At 35.8% G+C, this 24260-nt stretch overlaps 1 protein-coding gene across 1 annotated transcript in view; it reads right to left on the reverse strand.

The window, feature by feature from the left end:
- Nucleotides 1-213: 213 nt before the first annotated feature.
- Nucleotides 214-24260, reverse strand: part of LOC136036282 (ribosomal protein S6 kinase beta-1-like) — a 60654-nt gene continuing 36607 nt past the window's right edge. Inside the window, exons 6-11 of the mRNA XM_065718427.1 lie at nucleotides 23554-23745; nucleotides 19352-19442; nucleotides 15468-15584; nucleotides 7785-7916; nucleotides 6602-6709; nucleotides 214-4195 (exon numbers count right to left, since the gene is read on the reverse strand). Coding sequence (XP_065574499.1) covers nucleotides 3923-4195; nucleotides 6602-6709; nucleotides 7785-7916; nucleotides 15468-15584; nucleotides 19352-19442; nucleotides 23554-23745 — 913 coding nt within the window. The 3' untranslated portion in view covers nucleotides 214-3922. The remainder of the gene's footprint in view (nucleotides 4196-6601; nucleotides 6710-7784; nucleotides 7917-15467; nucleotides 15585-19351; nucleotides 19443-23553; nucleotides 23746-24260) is intronic.

Here is a 24260-nt window from a genome sequence, read left to right on the forward strand (position 1 = left end):
TATCACTAGTTATTTGACGAAACATAAAAAAAACATTAAATACTGTTTCGCAAGTCTAATACACAGTTTGAGTACATAAAAGAAATTAGTAAATATTTCTGGTATAACTCTATAGAAATATTTCGAACTCATGTTTACCAGCCTTGAATAGCTTTTATTTTGCTTTTTCCATCTAGCAATACTCTTGGGTCTTCACCTAAATTAAGTAAACACTTGTCCATTGATTATAATTTTATTTTTAACTTTATTGACAGTTGTACGGGCAAACAATAAAAATCACCCTCCTACAAATACACAAATACAAGAATAATTTTGTGCCATTATCAATTTAGAAACTATCTCTAGTAAGGCACTCTGGCCACCCAGCATAATCTCATTCACTTCATCCAACATACCAAGGTTAATAAAATAGATCAATTTAGTAAGCACAAATTGTTGCCTTCCTATTGCAATCAAAGACTTGCAATCACAAGTGCAACCAGGGGAACTGGTATACACAGCTGGGGCGAGAAATGTTCGATTAAAAGATTAACGAAATTAGTCTAAGATTTTTTGACTACTTTTTAAAATTAATTGTCATATTTTATTCAGATTAAGGGTTTCACACATTTCCAATGTACCAAATGAGTCAATTGCTTGAAACATTTGTTTAATTCCATAAAACAACAAGCAGAAAAGTGATAAAGATTATACATTACTAGTTACAATTTTTACCAATCATCTGTACGATAATAACACAGTTTGCCTGATTTCGTGGGGATGGTTCCTCCTAGTGATATCAGTTACAACTGCGTTGATAGAATTCCAAGAGATTTAGTATTTATCGTGGTCTCAAAATGGGATTAACTCTGACAGTTTATTAAAAAGAGATTTTTTGAATTTAATGAATTAAGAAATGTGTTATTATAGTATTCAGTCAGAAAAGGGGATAAACTAGATAGGGTTAGTTACAGGACAGAAACTAGATAGTGCATCCTAATAGCAATAAGACATCGTTCGAGGCCATTTCCATTGTAAAAACATGCAATATATAAAAAAATGACTATGCGTAAACTAAGAAAAAAAACTATTTATTTCTAAATCTTATCAGATTGTGTCGCCGACCAGAAAATTATCAAAATATTTTAAAGTACCATCTCAAATCTCGTATAATCAAACTGTTTTTCCTCTCTTTTATATGAGCGACATAGGGGTCAAATGGACTTCATTAAAACATTAAGGAAGATAGACAAAGAACTCACGTAGCTAATTGTAATGTATTGATGATCTGGTCAATTCACTTTTCAGACTTACTCTATGTTTTCTTATGTGTGTTGAGAGTGGAAATGTGTTGAAATACATTGGATCTGCGTTCAAAACATGTTATTGGAATCGATTTTTGTCACTGACAGCCACGAAGACCATTTTATTACAAAGAAACTGCTTTTCCTTGAACGCCAGTGACGAAAATCAATTGCAATCATTTACAATCAATGATATTGCACGCGGTTTGGGCTTAGATAGCGTAATTCGAATTTTATTTACGAAATATTTAAATACTCAATTCACATAATATTTTTGACATTTTTGAGTGTTGATATTGGGGCCATCTAAGAGACACTAAGATACAAAATTTAAAAACTAGAATTTAACGATTCGGCTCCAAAACGACCCATAAACAAATCATTGCTTAATTTGACTGTTATTTGGAATCTTTTAATAATTCAAAATCCCTACCAAATTGGACATTAAGCTTAGAAATATAAAGAGTAAAATCTAACACCTCATGAATAGCGGAGTTTATATGAAATTTCAGCCAAATCTTATAATGAGAACTTTTATAAATAGTAGGATTCTTCTGTGAAACTTGAGTATCTGCTTCTGGGAAAATTTACTAGACTTAAGCCAGCTACTAGTTGCATAACATTCTCTCATGAGCTTTGATTTAAAATTAAATATTGGCCGTCATTTCTTATTTTATTGATCCTTAATACGTTGCCCCTTGGACTAACTAGTCAATAACTGGTGGCACCATAATGGATCCTTTGAAAAACTCTCAGATTCATTCAATTGAACCATACATCAATAACCCAACAATTTAATCACCAGGCTGACGCAATTGTCATATTGTCACACCACTAACTGGCTATGAGTATACTCGACACCTATTATTTTATCTAACTAAAGCTAAATACAGAAAGCAATGCTGTTGTTCCTTTTCAATTATATGCATGTAATGGATGAGACATACACAGAAACCGCAGCTGTTTCTCACAAATTCCCCGACTTTTCAAATAAATACAATATGAGCCAACTTTAATCTAATAATACACCAAGTAAAAGTAAGAAAAACAATTCTTAAACTTAAATAATTGCAGTTAAATTCTATACTAGCATCAAAAGTTGTGTAGAGCTAATGCTGCTAAAGTCATTTCAGTTAAGCCTATAATGTTTACTTTTATAAAAATTTAGTCTATTAGGGACTCAGTCTGGTAAAGCAAAGAAAGAAAAAAAGTACTTGACTTAACAATCCATGCTTCAAAGACGTAACTGCTACAAATTTTTAAAGTTAACATTTTTAACACGAAGTCGAAAATGTTGCCCCAAGGGTAATGTCTAGAAGTGTTCCCAGAACAAGTGGTTAGGAAGACTCCTGCCTCCCCCCACCTTGAGAGGTTAAGAATACATCATATATAGTGCAAAACAGTGTAATACTTAACATACATTTTTTTAAATCCACTAAAAAAATTCAAATGGAAAGTGTCTTGACGCAATTGATGGCCAAATTCAATTATACCTTCAGCTCATAATTACTAAGATCACAAAATGCTGTTTGAGTGTGAACTAAATTTAAGTCACGTCCTTTCAGGCAGGATCTTACAAAAATTCCAAAAAATCAGTATTTATTTCAATTCAAAAAGAACGAATAAAAGTAGCCAGCATTAACAGCCCTTCAAAAATATAACTGCAACACAATTCATAGCATCTACATACATAAATTTATACACAATAGCAAGCAATCTAAGGGAAAAAAATTCTTGTAACATCGTAGATGGTGTTACCATACAACGGTTGGTAACCAGGCATTTTGAATATTAAATCAAGCAACAAACAATGAAGTAACTAGTGTAAAAAAATCGGCCAACCTTACTCATTCCCATTAACTATTGAATTTGTATAATGTAAAATAAAGTGCCGTATTCTTTGGATGATTATTTTCTTAGGGTCGTAGGACAGTAATTACACGAACAGTTTTTTCTCCTGCATTTTCTTTTTTTTGGGGGGGGGGGGGAAGTCAAGGAATTTCTACTGAGAGGGGAGAGAGAGATGATAGGCACTAAGACAGGTAAAGCAACAATAGGAATCTGTGATACTAATTAAAAAGAACATGAAAAAACTTACTATGTTAAATAATTCTGATCACGATGGTGTGATCTGTATCTGTAATAGATGAATACGGATTTAATTTGAAGATTATTTCTTAACAAGACAAAATTTCGGCTATTATATATCCAATTTTTCATTTGAAAGTTTATATAAATAATTAGCTGGTGTTCATAATTTATAGCATGGGTATTAGGAAATATCTATGTTCACTCAAGTCGTAATCTGTATCCAAGACTTAATCTATAACATAAATTATTGCTCTTTAAAAGTCTATGGTTGATGTATATTACTACTAAATACTAACAGCAGTGAAGATTTTTCAAATGACTGTCTGCTCAAGTTTTTTAATATGACTGACCAACTCAAAGTCAATAATCCTTAATTCAAATCGTGATCAAACTTTTAATTTAAAAAAAGGAACAACTAATTCTTGCTTAACCAGGTCAATCAAACCGTTGTCATCCTCTTCAAAAAGGCATCAATTTGATCACCAAAGCAGGAAGAGGATTCAAAATTTATTTCCTACAAAATTATCCCTAATTATTAATCACACAAGTCATAGCATGGGCATAAAGCGCTGCTGTTGAAAATCCGTAGTAGCATTATTTACAATAGATGGCATTCCTGTGTCCATTGTATCTCCAATGTCAACACTACTGCGTGTGGCGCTGTTGAAACAAGGAAAATGTTGATAGGTAGTCTGACGAGGAGAAAAAGGCTGCGAGTTCATTCGAGTTAAATGAAAAGTGGGCTTCCTGGGGGACCGGGCTTTAATTACATGCGGTCTATTAACGTCTTCTAGAACTGATGGTGCTACATATGTAAAACCCTGAAATACAAAAATCTTGGTTAAAATCATAGATGCGTGCAAGTCTGAAGCTTCGAAGGGGGTGGTTAACCTAGAAATTTACTTCCTCAACATACCATATATCCATGTAATAGCCAACTTAAGTTAGCTCGAAAGTGTCACTTGCTTGATACCTTAAAAAAAACAACCCTGCATGCTCAAAGGGGGATTACATCGTATAAACTAGGTATTGGCCAATTTAAGTCTCTCTAGATGGATGGGGTTGACGCTGCTTCCATATACTATTCTTTTTAAAGAATGCTACCAAAAAAGAAAATAAGAAAATTGAACTAATCGGATTTGCGACTGAGGAGTTGAAACGCTAGCAAAGTTTAATAGAGGTAGTATTATGGAGGTTTCATGACAAATCATTATGAAAGAAGCAAAAACTAATTGAAAAGAATTTCGGTTTCACTTTTAATGCTGAATATAGAAATCATGATTTTATTCTCAGTAAAATTTTCTCTACTTTTCTTTTTGTCATCAATTTTAGGAAAATAGATTATTGATAGATTTTTAGGGAAAAAAAATCAAGCAGAAACCACCAAATAAACTGGTTTCAATTAAAAATGACGCGACAAAAAATGACATTCGCTTTTCAGTGAAACGGCTGTTGGTAAGAAAGCCTAATTATTCGCAAATAAAACGTGGGATATCACTTTCATGACAAAAAAAGGCCTCATTTCTAGGAATTGTTTTGTTCCTATACGATATAAAAGGTGGGGTGTCACTGTCTTGGCAAAAAAGACCTCATTTCTTGGAATTATTTTGTTCTTGTACGATGGAAAGGCATTTCCATCTTCTTTCTTACTTACGTCACACTTATATCAATTTCTCATCCTTAAGAGACGGATTTATTAAAGAGAGTAATTTTTTTTCACATAACTTCACTATATGCCTTGCAGTAAATCCCATAGTTCCTAATGATTTGGCGAAACTTGCCGATTTCTAGCTAGTATAGATTGGCTGACGCAATGATTAGGTGATGCGAAAGCAGAAGGCCCGAGTACCTGATCAAAGCGAGCGGATGAAGCGCCAAAAACCCCTAGAAGCTAGTATTAGCATATCTATGTATGTACTAAAAAAACGGACAGACACAACAAAAGCGTAATCTTATAAGTATATATAGACAAGCTTGTATCATTTGCTTTTCTTCTAGCAATTTTTGTTTCACCCCCTTCTGCTCGAATCTCACAAATATACCATATAACGTCATTTAAGAAGAGTTTTGTGCTTTCTTTTAAACATGTGCAGCCACAACAATGACAAAGTTCTAAGATTATTGCGAAAATATTTCACGTTTCTATGCTTGAGTAGTTTAGCATATAGATATTCACAAATCCAGACAGTTTATTGTAGACATAGGTATATTTTAGGTTACATCCTGTTTCTTTGTGATAGTACAAAATGTGAGATTCATGCTTGAGGCTAGTTTGCTAAGAAATTAAACATATTGTTTTGAAATATTATGACACCACAAAAAATGATTTCGCGAATCGCAGGAGAATAACACGTATAAAAAAGACTATAAATAGATGGGCAAACCTCCTTAAAAAAAACACACTAGGATAACAAAATATGTTTTTCTTCTTTTTAGGTCTAAAAAATTTAGAAATGTATAACTTACACCTGATAACAGTAAAATAGTCAAACTGTACTCTTTAAGATTGACGAGGGTAAAAACAGAGACAATAAGAGACCAAGATATGAGTCATATCACAATTTCACAATTGGTGAAAATCAACAACATGGATCATCAAATGAGACACCACCAATACGGGCAGTAAAATCAAAGGGTATTCGTACATAATACTGAAAATAATATTTGGGGGGACATATCAGCATTTTTATAGCAAGGGCGTATCCTGGGTTTTTCCTTTTTGGAGGGGGTTACAATTTTTTTTTTATAAAAACATCAAAATTTGTTTAGATGTATTTTTGTTACTAGGTTTTATAGATTCTGACACATTTTTGGGAGGGTGAGGGGTTCAAACCCAGTAGTTCACATGTCATATGAAAAAACTCCCCAAGACAGACAATAGAATTGTTTAACGGCGATACAATACACCTTTTCTTGAACTGAACCTCAAGCGATAGAAAAAGACTTTTCTTTTACAGTTTTGTTCAAACACGAATATTGTGCTTCAGTGTGTTTTATCAGACAAGATAATGTTTATTTCAATAAATAGCTATCAGAAGCCCGGCTGAGCCGAATTCGTATAAAAATTTGTATGCAAGTATTGTAATTTGTTATTACAGAATTACTTATTTGATTGTAATTTGTAAGTGTCATTCCTCATTGAGTCAATCAACTGCTTGAAAAAAAAGTGACTTCTGGTTCTAAGCTACTGGATAGTAAGTATTCAAAGGATTTGGGAGAAAGCTTACCTGGAAGACAAGATTTGCACTTTCGCTTAATGTTGATTCATCAGGGGAGTCCACAGGAGTCTGCTTTGTAAATCGAGTGTCAAACTGCGATACGTCATCTTCGGATGTCTAAAATAAAAAGTAAGGTTTTTAAATACAGTACCTTTGTACATTCAGAGATGCACATCATTCCTACCTCTAGAGGTTGGTGGGGCTACCACAAAAAAAAAAGGATGGAAACACATTTAATAAAACAAAAATCACTATCTATAAAGAAAAAAAATCCCAGAAAAAAAAACAAGGAACAAGCAGGTAAAAAAAAAAGAAAACAGAAAAGAAAAAAGTAAAACAAGTGGAAAGAAAATAATGACATAAATTGACATAAATAGACAAATAATAACATCATTGAACAAGACAGGACGGAGAATAAGAAGGTGAAAGCACAAATAGCAATAATGAACGTGTTTTCATACCAAACCATAGATAAAAAAAGAAGGGGAAAGAAGGGCATTCCTTGTCAGACTAGGTAAGGGGGTCCAAAGTCTAAATTAAAATGATAGATAAAAAACAATTTTCCTGTGGTTGGATTCTGAAGCACACTGTTCGCAAATTGCACCTGGAGCTTCCACGTGTAGCTCTCCAAAAGAGATACGAATATTTCGACAAATTTAATTTATCTTAATTAATTTTTAGGAATACTTTCTATCCGGCCAGGCAATGAGCGGTCAAAAGATAAGCATATTATTAAAAAGATGAGTGAGTACAAAAGATTAGTGAGGGCAGTTCAAGATGTCTCAATATATTTCGAAGGTTAATGACACCCGTATTTTTGACCGAAGATTATCCTTACGAAGGGGGAGGGGGTCAAAACAGAAACAAAATTTTTTAGACCACAATTTTTACTGAAGGATACTGGTGGTAGAGTCTTCTGGCCAATGTCATGGGGAGCTAAGGACGATCACCTCCTTCAAGCATAGAATTGCAAATATAGAACAATTTTAGTATTTCTGTCTTTAGTCCTTATTGTCTATTACACAGAGGTTTTTGCGATTGTCTCCGATTAACCCAATACATTCAAATCAACACACAACAGAGTGGGTATTTGTTGGTATTTGTATGAGAGTTGAGTAGCTGCTCTGAGCTGAAACTGGTTGTCCCCGATAATAAATAAAGGTGTTATGAAAAATAAGAAAAAAGGGCTCACCAAAGCTGGCTTGAAAGGTGGATCAACTCTTCTCATAAGGACGTCATTCCAATTCACGAGTCTGAAGAAAGGGTGATCTTTCAACGATTCACCATCTTCTGGACCAGATCCTAAACGTTGGTTTACTGTCCTCTGAAACAAAGAATAGATTTTGTATTCTGGACAACAACAAATTAAATACCAGTGACTTTACTAAATGAAATTGTGTCATTATCTAACATTGACTCTAGAATATCTAACATTGACTCTAGAATAAGTGTGAGATACATCAATTAAGCTAGTCAAATAGGTCAGATCAATTCAGCATACTCGTCACACTCTTTCACTTGCTAGTATCAAAGCGTTTGACTGATGGTACATTGACAATGAAACTACCTAAATATAAGAATTAGCCCTTCCCCCTCCCACGCATAAATGAAAGTTAGTCACTGAATGCCTCATATAATTCTAACAGTCGATTTAGCTGACTTGCTCCACACTCAAGCATAACAACAATAAAAAAAAAAATGCACATTATACATGCATAGTTATAACAGCAAATATATGCTTTGTATCCGCATTTGTTCAGTGGAGTCAATTTCCACTTTTACAATTTTTCTTGTAGATGTCTTGTTTTCAGTCCTATCTGTATGTTGGAAAATCTACATTATTGTTTTCGTTATCATCGGTTAGTTCAAGATGTTTTTCAAATGCTGGTTCATTTCGTTATCATCGGTTAGTTCAAGATGTTTTTCAAATGCTGGTTCATTGTAAATCTAGGATTTTCTGTAATCAGCTCTATATATTTCTGAGAAGAAAATGAAATTCAGTTCATGTGAACAGATTAACCGCCGGCTATCTCCCTTCCATAACCTTGTTGTAGCACAGTGGATTGATGCTCTGCATGGCAATACGAGGCCCGAGGTTCGATTTCCGCCACAACAAGGTTGGGTGACAACCTTGCTAATTGTCCCTATAAGAAAGACGTTGGGTAGACGCCCTATGCAGCAGTAATGGCACAGGAGGATTCCTCCTGTCAATGTCCTTACTAGCTACTTCACTTTTACAAATAAGATAACTTGAAATTTCAAGTTATTTGATATGTACAGAACGGTATAATTATAAGCTATGGAAAGATCGGTAGGCGTGCCTGTTGATCCACGGTTGAGAGATCCGACAATTCACAGGGGAATCTTGGGTTCAGCACCAGCAGCAATTTTCCCAGGCAATTATTTTTAGTTGCTTTATTCTTATTATAAACTAGCGGCGAAGTCTGTCAAACGGGAGACACAAGAAAAACAAGAGCTAAGAGCTCATATGGCACTTGTGACGAGGTTGGAAGAGCCAAAAGCTCATATGCATGAGCTCTAGCAAAATTTTATGAATCCTTCAGCCCCCCAGATGGCCGAATCAGGGAAAACGACTTTATCAAGTCAATTTGTGCAGCTCCCTGACACACCTACCAATTTTCATCGTCCTAGCACGTCCAGAAGCACCAAACTCGCCAAAGCACTGAATCCCATACCCCTAACTCCCCCAAAGAGAGTGGATCCAGTCCGGTTACGTCAATCACGAATCTACGACATTTATAAGCGTTTTACAAGATTTCCGATTTCCCCTCCAACTTCCCCCAATCTCAACAGATCTGGTCGGCATTTGAAATAAGAGCTCTGAGACATGAGTTCCTTCTAAATATCAAATTTCATTAAGATCCGGTCACCCGTTCTTAAGTTAAAAATATCTCAATTTTTCCTAATTAACAACCCGCAGCTCCCCCATAGAGAACAATTATGCCAGTCACGTATCTATAGCTTGAGCTTATTCTTCCCATCAAGTTTCATCTCGATCTCTCCACTCTAAGCGTTTTCAAAGATCTCCGGTTTCCCCCTCCAAGATCTGATCACCCGTTGGTAAGTTAAAATACCTCATTTTTTCTAATTTTTCCGAATTACTCCTCCCCCCCCCAACTCTACCAAAGAGAGCGGATACCGTCCGGTTATGTGAGTAACTTGTCTTCGACTTATTCCAAGTGCTTATTCTTCCCACCAAGTTTCATCCTGATCTCTCCGCTTTCAGCGTTTTCCAAGATTTCCGCCCCCCCCAATGACACAAGATCCAGTCGAGATTTAAAATAAGAGACCCGAGTTACGAGGTCCTTCTAAATATAAAATTTCATAAAGATCCGATCATTTCTTTGTAAGTTAAAAATATCTCCTTTTTTATGTTCTAGAATTACCCCACCCCCCCCAACTCCCCCAAAGAGAGCGGATCCATTCCGGTTATGTCAATCACATATTATTTTTCCAACCAAGTTTCATCCCGATCCCTCCACTCTAAGCGTTTTCCAAAATTTTAGGCCCCCCCCCCAACTCCCCCCAATTTCACCAGATCCAGTTGGGATTTAAAACAAGAGCTCTGAGACAATATTTCCTTCCAAACATCAAATTTCATTAAGATCTGATTACTCCTTCATAAGTTAAAAATACCTCATTTTTATAATTTTTCAGAATTAACCCTCTCCCCAACTCCCCCAAAAAGAGTGGATCCGTTGCGGTTATGTCAATCACGTATTTAGGACTTGCGATTATTTTTCCCACCAAGTTTCATCCCGATCCCTCGGCTCTAAGCGTTTTCCAAGATTTTAGGCTCTCCCCCTAACTCCCCCCAATGCCACCGGGTACGGTCGGGACTTAAAATAAGAGCTCTGAGACACTATATCCTTCGAAACATCAAATTTCAATAAGATCCGATCGCTCCTTCTTAAGTTAAAAATACCTCATTTTCAGAATTAACCCTCCCCCCCAACTGCCCCAAAGAGAGCGGATCCGTTCTGGTTATGTCAATCACGTATCTACGACTTGTACTTATTTTTTTCCACCAAGTTTCATTCCGATCCCTCGCCTCTAAGCGTTTCCCAAGATTTTAGGTTCCCCACCCCAACTCCCCCCAATGTCACCTGATCCGGTCAGGTTTTAAAATAAGAGCTCTGAGACACGATATCCTTCCCAACATCAAATTTCATTAAGATCCGATCTCCCGTTCGTAAGTTAAAAATACCTCCTTTTTTCTAATTTTTCCGATTTAACCGTCCCCTCCCCCCAGATGGTCGAATCAGGGAAATGACTATTTCTAATTTAACCTAGTCTGGCTCCTGATACGCCTGCTAAATTTCATCGTCCTAGCTTACCTGGAAGTGCCTAAAGTAGCAAAACTGGGACAGACAGACAGACCGACAGAATTTGCGATCGCTATATGTCACTTGGTTAATATCAAGTGCCATAAAAAAACCGTGGCCTATGTTCTATTGCGAGGATCAGAGAATAGATGTCCTCTGCCCGAAACGCAAAACCCAAAGGCGCTTAAACCACCGCCCTCCACCAGAAGGATCTGAATGTTTCAACTCTATCCCAAACAAAGACAAAACAGGATAGACTTACAATAACTATAGAAATACTCATTTATAAAAAGAATTATCAGCACGCATAAAATAGTCTAAAGTCATCTTTTTTTCCACAAATCCAACTTTTTCCCAAAAATTGAAAAGTGATAAAGAATTTCTGAAACAAAATCTACACCCCCCGCCCCCAAAAAAATACACACAAATAAACTGGGCAACCTATGACATAACTTTATTTATTTCCTAAGCCCCAATTAGGCATATGTCATTCTGATGCAAGCAATCACTAAGGGGAAAACTGTCAAGTAAAATCAACGACTACAAAACTAGAAATTTTCAGCAATTCCTTACTCAGATTCTCACAATATGCTTAATTCGACACAAAAGAAAAATATTACACTACGAAAGGAATCCCCTTAGGTTTCGCGTAGTATTATGCGAAAATAAGGTAAAGAACACGGCATTGTACTTTACAGTCCCTACCGGCAGTTCTGATCTCTGTTTCATGGCCCATCAGCCAGGAAGTGAAATGGGGTTGGGGGCCAGATATCCTGTTTTCGTACAGCCTTCCTTTTTACCTTCCCCAGGTTTATTCAGATCCCCATTAATAGTTATGTCGATTTTAACTGAGCTTACAGTCACAATACTGACCCTAGTTCCAGACCAAATAGCCAAAGACACCAGGCCTCGATCCCCTCTCCTCACAGACAAAGGGTCTTCAAGTCTAGCGTGCTAACCACTCGAAGCACAAACGTCATATCAGTTTGTTTTTTTTTTTTGGGGGGGGGAAGGGTGAAATCATCTTAACCTATTTTCAGAACAATAATCCTTTTCCTACAAATATTTCAATAATATTCAATTAAATGTCATGTAATCAAAGGCAGTGTAATAGTGCTGTCGAAGTAAAATGCGATGTGGGCAAAATGTATTATTTACTTTTTTTTTAGACCAGGGCACTTCGTATCGAAGGAGTTGACGTGGAAATTTTGAAAAGGGCTTCTTATTCGATCGAAAATCGGAAGGACTTTTGCCGTAATTAATAGTCGAAAGTGACTGGAGGGCAACCAACCCCCTCCCACGCCTACCGTTTCCCCAAACAAATCCAATAAAACTTTGAGGTAGCCATTTTGTTCAGCATAGTTAAAAGGTCCAGAAATTATGCCTTTAAGGATGACAACTCCTTCACAGCCCTCAGGGTAAGGGTTGAAAATCATGCCCTGAGGCATATAGGACTCAGGGTTTTATGGAAAGAGTGGTCATGTGGACTTCAGAGGGGGATAATTTGATTCATAATCAGAAGTTCTAGCGCCCTTTTTAAGATTCAAAGAGATCGGGGGGCGGATACCCTCTCCATCTCGTTTTTTCCCGAAATGTCTTCGATGAAATTTTGGGATGGTCATTTGTTGTCGTAGAAACTTCGACAAAGCCTCATTCGATTGGAAACTGTAATGGTCAGTGTACTTTTTAATAGTCAAAAGTCATTAGGGGGCAACAAGCCCCCCCCCCCCCCCCCGATGCCCATCAATTCCCCAAACTGGCAAGATTTGTAAGTTATGCCCCGGGGCATATAAGGTTTTTATGGAACGGGTGTTCGCATAAACTTTGGATCGGGTGGAGCTCATTTGATTGGAAATCGGAAATTTTAGTGTTCTTTTTAAGAGTCAAAAGTAAATGGAGTGCGATATCCCCCTCCCCAACCCTATCATTTTACAAAATACCTCCGATCGACATTTTAAGAGGGCTATTTTGTTCAGCATTGTTGAAAGTTCCGGTATGTCGTCTGTATGCAGGTTTTCAAAAGGGTGTAACAGCAATGTCTTAGGAACAGTTTGGTGTGTGAATTTGAAACTAACAGGGCTTGTTGTGAGGGATGTTGAACTAACCAGAAGAAAATATTTCCATCCTAATGCTACTGCATCTACTCATACTACTACTGCTGTTACTATTATTACTACTACTGCCACTAAAGCTTAGGCAACTACTATTAATTCTACTGCTACTATTACTACTGCTTTTGAAACAAAGGGTATTACGACGAAAAACTTGGGATATATAGAAACTGTATTGAAATAATTTGAAGCACACTATGCCCACAAAGGTTGTCAAGCGGACGCATCAAAAATGCTTCAAGAACGGTTGATGGTATTAAGCTGAAACTTTCAGCGTGTGTTGAAGGGAAACCAAAGGTGCTATGTGCATACTGCTACTAATGTTACTATAACTATTGCTACTGCGCAGGCTAAGGGCATTAAGGTGAGCATTTGGACTTTCAAAAAGTAACAAAGCAATATCTTAAGAACAACTTATTTTACTTAGTTAGACCTTTAAGTGCGAGTTGTGGGTGATTTTGAACTAGCCAGAAGGCACTATGTGCATTCTTTTATTACTACCACACAGTTACTGTAACTAATGACTTTAAGGGTAACATTTAAAGGAGCTAATTCCATTCAAAATTAAAAGTTCTGGTGCCCTTTTCAAGAGTAAACAGAGATTAAAGGGCAAGCAGCCCATCTCTCAAACCCAATCATTTTCCGAACGCGTCCAGCCAAATTTTGAGCCAGCCATTTTGCTCATCCTAGTAGAATGGTCCAGCAAATATATCTTTAGGGATATTCGGCATGTCAACCCCCTACAATTATGCAATTGACCCATTACGCTTTAAAACTAAATGCTGCTTGAAACTAAATCAGAAGGCACTGTGTTTGTGGTTACCAGTAAGACACCTCAGCAATATATCGAGAACGACCGGGGGTATTAAGTTGAAACTTTTGGGGCTACTACTTTTACTACTTATGCTCTTACTATTTAAATAAATAAAAAAAAAGCGTATTCAGGTTGTCAAAGAACATAGAAAGAATCTTTTGGGAATGACACTAAGTTTTATTTTTAAGGCCAACTTCAGGAGTTATGAAATTAGATTAAAAAAATACTGTTTGTGTCAAAATTAAAAATTGCTGAAAAATTTTCTCCAATATACAAATAGCAACCCAAATTATGGATTCTTATAAAAACACCGAAAATATATAAAATATTATTTTTTTCATGAAAAAGACTATGTCAATAAAAAACGAACAAAAATTAGTTTAAAAAACTTTTTCCACAAAGGAAGTTTTTCAACGAAAAGTAAAGTGTTCCATTGAGCCAAAAATGAGCAGAAATAAAGTCAAATAATCTTTTAAGCCTAAAAATACAACAGATTACCAGTAATAAATAAGATAAACTAAAAAAGAACAGAAATTACAACAAATAGTCGAATCAAGCAAAAAAGGGGCAAAAACTAACATGAGTACGGCTTATAACCCCAATGGCTTCCCAAGACCAGAACATAAGTTGCGCTTTACTGAAAACAAAATACGTTTTAAATGTTTTCACTTTTTTACTTTAATCAGTAAAATCATCATAACTTTAAGGAATAAATACGAGTATATGCCAATTAAACTGAAAATCCGCGTTCATTTGTCTGTTTATTTTCAGTAAATTTCAAATTACGTTCTGATCTTGAGAAGACATGGGGGTTTAGGCCCTATTCATGGTGATTTTTGCTCGTTTTGAGTTTGACTCGGTTATTTATTGTAATTTCTGTTCGTTTTGGGATTCATTTATTTATTAATGGTGATTTATGGTATTTTTTACACTTGGAAGATTATTTGACTTTATTTCTGCTCATTTTTGGCTTAATGGAGCTCTTTACTGTTCTTACGAAAACTTGTTTTGTCAAAACCGTTTTTAATTAATTTAAGTAAAGCGTTGGAAAAGTTTAGGTTACAGAAATTACAGAAGTTAACCAATTAAAGTATTCTGCCAAATCAGTCTACAGCCCAACTGCAATATGTACGCCCTTGGATAAAAATGATGAAGTGACCATATAAAACCGCTCTTACCGAAATATCTCGAAATCAAATAGGGTAATGCAACCAAGTTTCCAATTTTTTTTTTCGACCCAAATATTAGTGAAATTTTACCTGTTATTTCATGTACAATCTCCAGATTCCAGTATTATTTTTTATATGATACAAAAGCTTAAATTATTTACTATTTTATCCCTCTGAAACTCGCCAGAATAATTACATTTTAGGATATAGATAAAGACATTTCAGAAGTGCCAAAACTTGTGATAATGGTGAATTATTTTAATGGTTAATTATTTGTGATAATGGTCGAGTTATTATATTTTTGTGCAGTTCTCTCAAATTTCTGAAAACCTGTCGAACTAAAACAAAAGATGAGAAGAAAAAGATCATTAGAGTTCTCTGGCAGAAAAAGAACTGAAAAACATTTAAAACCACTATTAATAATAAAAAACTTACTTTAAGCAATTTACGTATAAGATCTCTTGCATCGGGGGACAGGTACGGTGGCAGATTTAACTTGCCTTTCAATATCTTCTCAATTGTCTTTTTTCTGTTTTCAGCAGTGAAGGGTGGCTAAAACAGGAAATGTATAAATTAAAATTCAATTTTAAAAGGGATGGATACAACAATTAAAAGTGGTCATCAAATAAAAATAAACATTTCGGGCGTTTTTAGTTTGACATTATTGGTCGGAAAAAAAACACCAAACCCCTCATTTTTTTTTTGATCTGAGCCTTCATTCTTAGTCATAAAAAATGCTCATATAGTAAAAAAAGGGTGGATATCTTCAAAATGGAGTTCCTGTAAGACCCATTATTCTTATTCCTCTCCAGCTGCCATATTGGGAAAATGGTTCTCCACAATTTTTTGTCCCCATACATCTACACAAATTTAATACAATAAAAATTCAGTTTAGCTTGTGAAAAATTACTATAATGAAGAAAAATTATAAATTGAGATTACGAAAAATTAAAATTAAATATTAAAAAAGACACGATTTTGGCTAGTTTCGATGTTATTTCTACGTACGCCTGGTGTGATGTTAGAAAAATGAAAACTCGCTCATTAAAGCAATATCAGCCAAATGGACTACGTTAGATATCAAAACCATTATGCCCTTGTCCACGTTTGCAATATTTTCATTATTATTATTTTCAACACAATAACCAACTGTTCACACAAACTGTTGGTATGCCAATGGGTACTAGCCTTTTACTTTTTTTTCCACTTTTCTCAATCAGACTTCTACTTAAAACACTTCCTCTGAAGCACTGTTTGCAGAATTGCTTTGTGGGTGACCTTATTTCTGTGTGGGATCACGGAGAGGGGTCACTTGACAACCACCTTCTTGACATATCTGAACACTTAAGATTCTGATCTTCAATTCACCTTAAAACTAAAAGATAATCATAAATTGCCTTTTTAGGCGTTTGGATGCTCAAAATGTCTCTCAACCTAGCAGTTTTCAATTTACGAAAAGGCCTACACATTACGATGGATATTTGCATTTTCTACTAATCACCCTCCTTATGTGAAGAGGAGTGGCTAAATCCTTGAGTTTTATTTCGCAAATCCAATCTCTTTTTAATTATGGCTTTCTCCTCTGAGAGACATCTATGCTGACCGATAATTAACATAAACAGATTTTTTAACGACTTCATTCGGCTATTTCAATTATTAGCTATTCTTTCTTTTGTGGTAGCTCTGCTATGGCGGAGTATCCTATCAGTTTGCTGGATACTATGTTGTACAATATCTTGTTCTTGTAGTTGTTTCTACGCTGGAAGGAGCCACAGATAGCAAGGAAAGAGGTTGTCAGAACACAAATTTTCAATCGACAAAGGCACAAAGTCATGCCAAAAGTCCTAGAATCTTGATTCCGCCTTGGCTCAGCATTTGACTGATAAACCCACGCCACTTCCTTTTGTTTGACAACACATCCATTATTGCCTCTGTTAAAGATTTCACGCAATTTTTCAGGGAGGTAGTTAAAACCAAGAAACATACGTGTAAACAAATTGTCCTTAATAGGGACACCGGAGTAACTTTTCTAAGCCCCAGCTACAATGAATTTATTAATCCCGATTCGTCCCTTTTTTTTCACGATCAACCTCTGTTATCTAAAAAATTACTTGATTATTCGTGGTTTCTTGAGGGGGCGAGGGTTGAGACAGTGGGTCTTTGAGGCCTTAGCCTCTCTATCTAGAGTGTATGGGTTGGTCCCACTATAAAACTTAAACCCGTTCTGGTGGACGTCATGCTGATAAGAATGAAGGGATGCCCTCTCCCACAAAGCACAGGTCAGGTATGGACCACCAAAAGGCAAAACTAGGCATGTTAGTCTATTCTTACTTTCCACAAAGTTTGATTGAGATCAGAAAACCCATTTGGTAGTTGTACGAGAATTAAGGAACACCTTCCCCTCCACAGGGACCACATCCAGTCCAGACACAAAAAACTACTAGCAGGAGAAGCACACAAAGTACTTCCCTTCCATTTTTGGGGTGGGAGTTGATTTCCCCTTTTGGTAAAGATACTTATGAAACAAACTTACCCTTTACCAACAGAATTTGAAAGTGGCCCAGCACAACTGTTTACAAAATGCCTAATTTTGGCATGAACTTTTACTGCATTCAGCAGAGATCTGGCAACCCTTTTTGAACTGGCTATTCTACTCATCAAAATGGATTTAGAGAGCCCCCCCTCCCCAACATAGTCCTAATTGGATCCTGATGCCTAAAAGGCATAAACAAGACATTAGGTCTTATTATCCATTAAGTATCGCTAAATTCAGATAATTCTTTTTGGTAGAAGTCCTAATGACAAGAATTCAACCACACACTCCTCCCACATACGTCGAATCCGGTCTAAACCCTCAAAATCAGGACCTGGACACTAACTCTTACTTTGCACAGAGTTAGGTTACTATCCAAAAGCCTGTTCTTATAGGAGTCACGATGACAAGAATTTATAGACCACCGTCCAACAGAGGTTGAAAGGACAAGAAACCCCCCCCCCCCAAGCAAAACACAACTAGAAAATTTACATTTACCTCCGACCATGTTTGGGTCTGGAATCTAAAAAAAAGGATACAGCACTAGACCCTTAAAGTTCAAACTAGGAGTGTTGATTTCAGTTTCAAGGGCCTCCAGTCAGGAAGTGCAATGTGTGGTTGCACTTCCTGTCCCAAACCAATAACTGGCCATACCAGGAATTGAACCCCAAAGATTCCAAAGGATTCTAAATCCAGCGCGCTAACCACTCGGCTAGGACGACAACCACTTTAGAATCTCTAGATCCTTGACAAGCATAACTAGACCACTTGCTGTGACTTCCAACAAAGTGTGGTTGAGAACCAACCACTTTTTTGTAGCTACGCTGATGACATGAATTTATGAAAACTCCCCCTCTCCGGTCTCCCATAGAGATCAGGCTAAGTTCTGGTTCAAAAAAAGCATAATTAGGACAGCCTATCAAGTTTGGTCGAGAAACTACGTTCGTTTCTCGTATATGGCTCACAGAAAAAGTCAACTTGTTTTATTAGCATTATTTTTGGGAGCCTATCCGTTTTTATTTCTCTTCATAAGCTTTATGACTTCGATCTTTTTTGTGAAAAACTGGTCGCTGAACGGCCTATCCCATGTCGTTAGAAAAAATGGCAAGCATATGTTCAACAGTAAACAACGAAGTTAATAATTCATCAATAACCAGTAGAAAAGGATAGCTTTTGGTAACGCTTACTAACGCAGAGTTCTTTTAGTAATACAATAGGTTCATTTCAGGAATAGTGGACGGTGGCATACCCTCATTCTGTTGAAAATCCAGCAACTGGATAGCTGGAAATGGACTAGACGTACCACATATGCTAGGATAAAGTATCTGTTTCAAACTTAAATAAATCAGGGACAGAATTTTTGAACGCGGATCGTTGCAATAGAAGAATAAGAAACTATAACCAGCCAAGAAAAATACTTTCGATTACCTAACTTCCCTACACAACTTAATCAAGTCCATATAACAAACGACAGAGAAAAGAAACGAAAAGATTCATACTAATTTTAATTTACACGAACTAACCATCATAATATAAGTACAACTACACAGTGGCATCAACTGAGAGGGGGAGGGGACTCTGCCCCTCTGGATATTTGAAAATATGTTTTTGTGGTGTTTCTTGGAAAATGTTTTGCCCCCCCCTCTATATATTGAAAAATGACCCCCTCCTAAATTTCCATTATCAAAAAAATGATCAAACAATACTTCAACATATAGGAATTACTGAAAATTAAAAAAAGAAGAAAGTATACAGAAAAAACAGAATTGAAAGGTAAAGTACTTACAGCACCAGTGAGCATGTCATACATTAAAGCACCCAGAGACCACCAGTCAACTGCTTTACCGTGACCTGACCTTGTCAAAATCTCAGGAGCCCTTGAAAAAACAAATGAAAACAATTCGAATCAAACTAAATAAGAATAAGATAAAATAAATAAAACTTTTAGAATCAATTAAGCCAACAAAGTCATTATATATGAAGGCTACTTGAAAAGGGGTGGGTGCAAAACTAAACATAAACACTCGTCGGTTTTTTATAAAAATAAAGACGACGAAATGAGGAGCTTTGGAAGACCATTAAGAAAGACTATTTACTTTGATCATAGATACTTAAGAATTAAATCTTTGTAGAGAAGACTTAACTTAAGTTCATTTATAGAATTGGGGTTTTTCATCCTGGCTACATATCCTGAATTATTACTTATATACAACGTTCTCGGGGTTGAGATTAAGGCCTCAGTTTTCTCAGCACAATTCTGAATACTCATTTTACTGTCACTTGCAATTGCATCTTGTTTCAAAAATATACTAAAATATTTCACACCTTTCTCATTGAAGGCCTATTCACAATGAAATTTTACTAATATCAATATTTAATCAGCGCTAGTTTGAGCCAATGAGAATTTTTCATCAATTCGAACATTCTATGGAAAATCTGATGGGCCTAATTTAGCACTATTTAAATGTCGGTATTAGTAAAATGTCATTGCGAATGGGCTCTAAGCATGTTTCCTGCAGAGCATATGAATGAGAGATACACAAGAGTTCTCGAAGCGTTAATTCTCTGGTAATCTATTAGTGGTAATTCATCATAACTGCCCTCTGCAAAAACCAAGTAGTTTACGGTAGTAGTTACTTTTACAGCAATTCTTTAAAAAAAAACGAGATCCTAGTTCAACTGACTGAAACGCTGAAATAACAAATAATTATAGCAGTCCATTGTAAATAATATATTTTCAGCATTAGTAACGAAAAAAAAAGAGAGATGTAATTTTTCAGAGAAACTGTTTAAGAACAATTTTAAACACTGCTAATAACGGGGTGTCTAACGCTACTTCTTCTGAGCAAATGGTTCAATTTGACTCACTACAGGTATTGTGAAGGAGCTGCAAGCACGGCTCAGAAATGGTTTCAAGATGAAAAATCTGTGATCCTAAAAAGTTCAACGAAGTATTCTGCAAGGGGGTAAGTAAAAGAAAGGACGGCCCAGATTAGTTATGAAATTATTCTATGTTGGCGAAAGCAGAACTTTAAACATGATGAGATGGAGCAGTGTTCACGAGTGTGTCAGCTTCAAGGAGTTCAAAACTAAGAAGAGTATCATATAGTATTTCATTCATGTCACCTTACTAGTTTTTTTAATTTGCAATATTAAGAATGGCCAACTACATACTAAGATTTGGTTGTCACGTTTTGATGCAAAGATTTAAGTTCGCACTTGTCTCAGGGATGCAATCAAGGTTAAATTTTTGTGGGCGGCGCTTCAATATTTCAAGGAGGTTAAATTCGGAAAAAATGGCATTTGAATGTAGAATTAGATGGGAACAACCAAACAAGTAAGAGATTGCGGTAGAGGGAATGAAGTCGAGGGAGGGCATGAGTTTTTTCATTTTTTCTATGATAATGCGAAATTCTCGTAATTAGTAAAAGCAAAAGCTATTTTTAAATTCGATTTTGATCTTATACAACCTGTTTCCTTCGGAATTGATTAGTTCGCTATTAAATAGAAATAATATGAAATATTCAAATCTGAATTTAACAAAAAAAAAAAAAAAAAAATTTAAAGCATGCTTTAACGACAATGAAATCCCTCGACTGACCAGGAGCATAGTAAATTCATATGCTAAACTGTTATAACGTATCAATTTCAAAATTGTGTCTCAACATTGAAACCGCGAAGTACCGCGTTGCGAAACAAATGAAGAAACCAACCCATGTTTTGGTTATTTTCTTTTCTGTCCTTTACCTGAAGCAATAGGAAATACAGATGTTACCTAAAGATGCCGTCTCAAATAACATTAAATAAGATATCAGACCTGACAAAACTAAAAACAAAAAAGGGGTGTTACTCAGAGCAGATTTAATGGGTTAGGTTACTGCAATGGTTTATGGGTTACTGCAACAGCTTATGTCGTAAAGCTAATCAGGATGGGATCTGGGAAAATTTCGTATGAAACGACAAAATTCCTTATACTATCTCACCTAGGGGAAGGAGAAATATTTGCAGCGTCGTCAATTGGGGGGCACGCCCCTCCCCCCCTATATTTTGGCCCCACACCCAAGATTTTGAAAATACCTCTTTTGGAGTTTGTTTTCATTGAAAAACCCTTTTCTAGTAATTTCATTGGGGAGAAATTGAAAAACGATAAATTTGCATTCCTCTAGATTTTGTGAAATATATACCCCCTCCCCCCCAAATCCCCCGATTTTCATAAACTGACACCACAAGGGTGCGGGTGTAAAGCTTTTATGAGGCTCTGTCTACTTTGTCCCCTAACCACGTCTATGGTTAAAACACGCTCAGTAAAAGGGGGTAATATTTAACGACATTATAAGCGTGTAATCAAATTATCGACGATAACTGAACCCAAGGAATAGTATTAGTTGTAACAACAGCAAATTAATATTTCCTAATTTTTCTTTATGCCAATTACATTAAAGTTCGTCAAATTCGTAGGAAATGGCCGCTTAAACAAAAGTGAGCAATTTAAAGCTGTAGCATTCACGTTACTTCCTCACCGGTTTTGCGGAGTGAAAGAGTTTGTATCCTCTTCAAAATGTATTTCTCTTGAGAAAAGTAATATTACTTTGAAGAAAGAAAAAAAATTAATATTTCTGCTTCAGAAAAAAAAGAAAGTCATAATTTGCAATAGGATTAACAAATAGACAAACCGATTTAAGCTTCCTGTAACAGGCACTGCTTTTCAGAAAGTAACAATACTGATCCTTTTGCATGGCATAAAAAATTGGAGAAGTAAACCATTAGAAAGACAGAAAGAAACAGTTTGGGATGATAATAAATTACCCCCATTAAAGTATATTTCAGACAAATTATATAGATATTTAAAACTGAAAAAGCTGTTTTAATTTCCAAAGACCGAGCTCTTTCCCTATAATTAACACAGAGTAATTAGCAGAATTACTACTGATTTACAATCTGGTATAATAACCTAATAATGACCAGCATTGCAAATTATGACACAAAGCATAACCGCTAAAGAAAAAGAGACGAATGAGCTATAAATTACTTGGAGAAATCATTGAAGGATGATTTTAGACACAAAGCGTAGCGAGGAGGAGCCAAACGCTACTTTCTTAAACAAAGTACCTCGAGTTTACTCAGTGGGCTAATGTATATAAAGGAAAACCACTTTTGCTGCTGCACATTTATAAATACCCCGGTAGGAAAAGGCTGGATGTCCCAGATTACAATAAAATTACTCAAAACCTTTGAAGATTTTCTGAGGTGAAACCAAGGCGACAACGAAAAGCTTAAAACAGGATTTGGCGGCCGTGAGGTGTTTGATAGTGAATCAACTTCAAATGGCTAGCAATATGACAATTTTTCAGTAGCGATTCCGGACGCTATTCAGTCCATTTTTTTTCTAGGAGTTTGGGGTTAGATACAAGCTAACTTACCAATTTCCTCCTTATCTTCCTTACATTCTAGAGGTGATCAATAGACCCATACCAGTTTAAAAAAGGGAACTCAGGCTAAAGCTACCAGGGTCAATTACGAAAAATTGCCAGAACTTTATGAAAACTACTTAAATACATAGCATACACATTTTTAACAGACGCACCCATGTCCTGGTACATATGAAGATAGGGACTCTTGTCCACTACACTGTATAGATGTCATCTCCACCACTTTCCATGCCTATTTTTTCAAGAGAGAAGACATTAACAGGTATAAACCTACAATCTTCTAAATTCATATTTCTACAAATCCGTAAGTACATAGTACATAGATTCGAGTACTTGTCAACAAGGTACCTATCCCACGAAATTTTTATTAATACTGAACTAACTACAGCTGAATACTTTGTACCTTCCGTTCTAATGTAACTTCTTAAATTCCCGAATGATTTGTTTTTGTTTTATTTGTTTTTTCTTTTTTTATTGTATTTTCAATTTTTGGCAGTTTGGTTATTGCCCTAGGACTTTCAATATCCTTATCTCGAAGTAAAAAAAAAGATATACTTACATATATTCAATTGTTCCACAGAATGTGTGCGTTACCGAGCCTTCTATAACAGATTCCTTACAAAGGCCAAAGTCTGTCAGTTTTACATGACCTTGAGCGTCTAACAATATATTCTCTGGCTTTAAATCTCTGTAAATTATTCCTTGATGATGCAAATGCTCTAATGCCAATATTATCTCTGATAGATAAAAACTAAAATAGAAATTTATTAAATTGAATAGCTGACTAAAGACAATATCACGTAGTAGTTTTTTCTTTGGCAATTCTAGATTAATAAGGATCATCAGATATTTCTTTCGGATATCAAATAATAACAATAAGTTTTATTTTCCATTTTTAAATTAAATGTAAAAATCAAAGTAGAAAAAAAACATAAGAAAAAAAAAAGAAAAAAATACAATACAAGTAATAAATAAAGTCAGCTCCACGACTACTACTACTGCTAACAACTTATCGCAACACCAAGCTGCCTGAGGCCAACACAGCTACGCAAGTTCCTCCTCCGTCCCAATCTATTCAAAGCCTCCCTCTTTACAAACTCCCAGGAAGTTCCCATTTCCTTTAAATTTTCCTTTATGACATCCTCCCACCCCAACCACGGACGACCTGCTTCCCGTTTAGCCCAAGACGGTTGACCAAAAAGGACTATCTTCGGCAATCTGTCATCCTTCATCCTCAAAACATGTCCTAGCCATCTAAACCTTTCT

The sequence above is a fragment of the Artemia franciscana genome, chromosome 15 (assembly GCF_032884065.1).
Source record: "Artemia franciscana chromosome 15, ASM3288406v1, whole genome shotgun sequence".
Lineage (NCBI taxonomy): Eukaryota > Metazoa > Arthropoda > Branchiopoda > Anostraca > Artemiidae > Artemia > Artemia franciscana.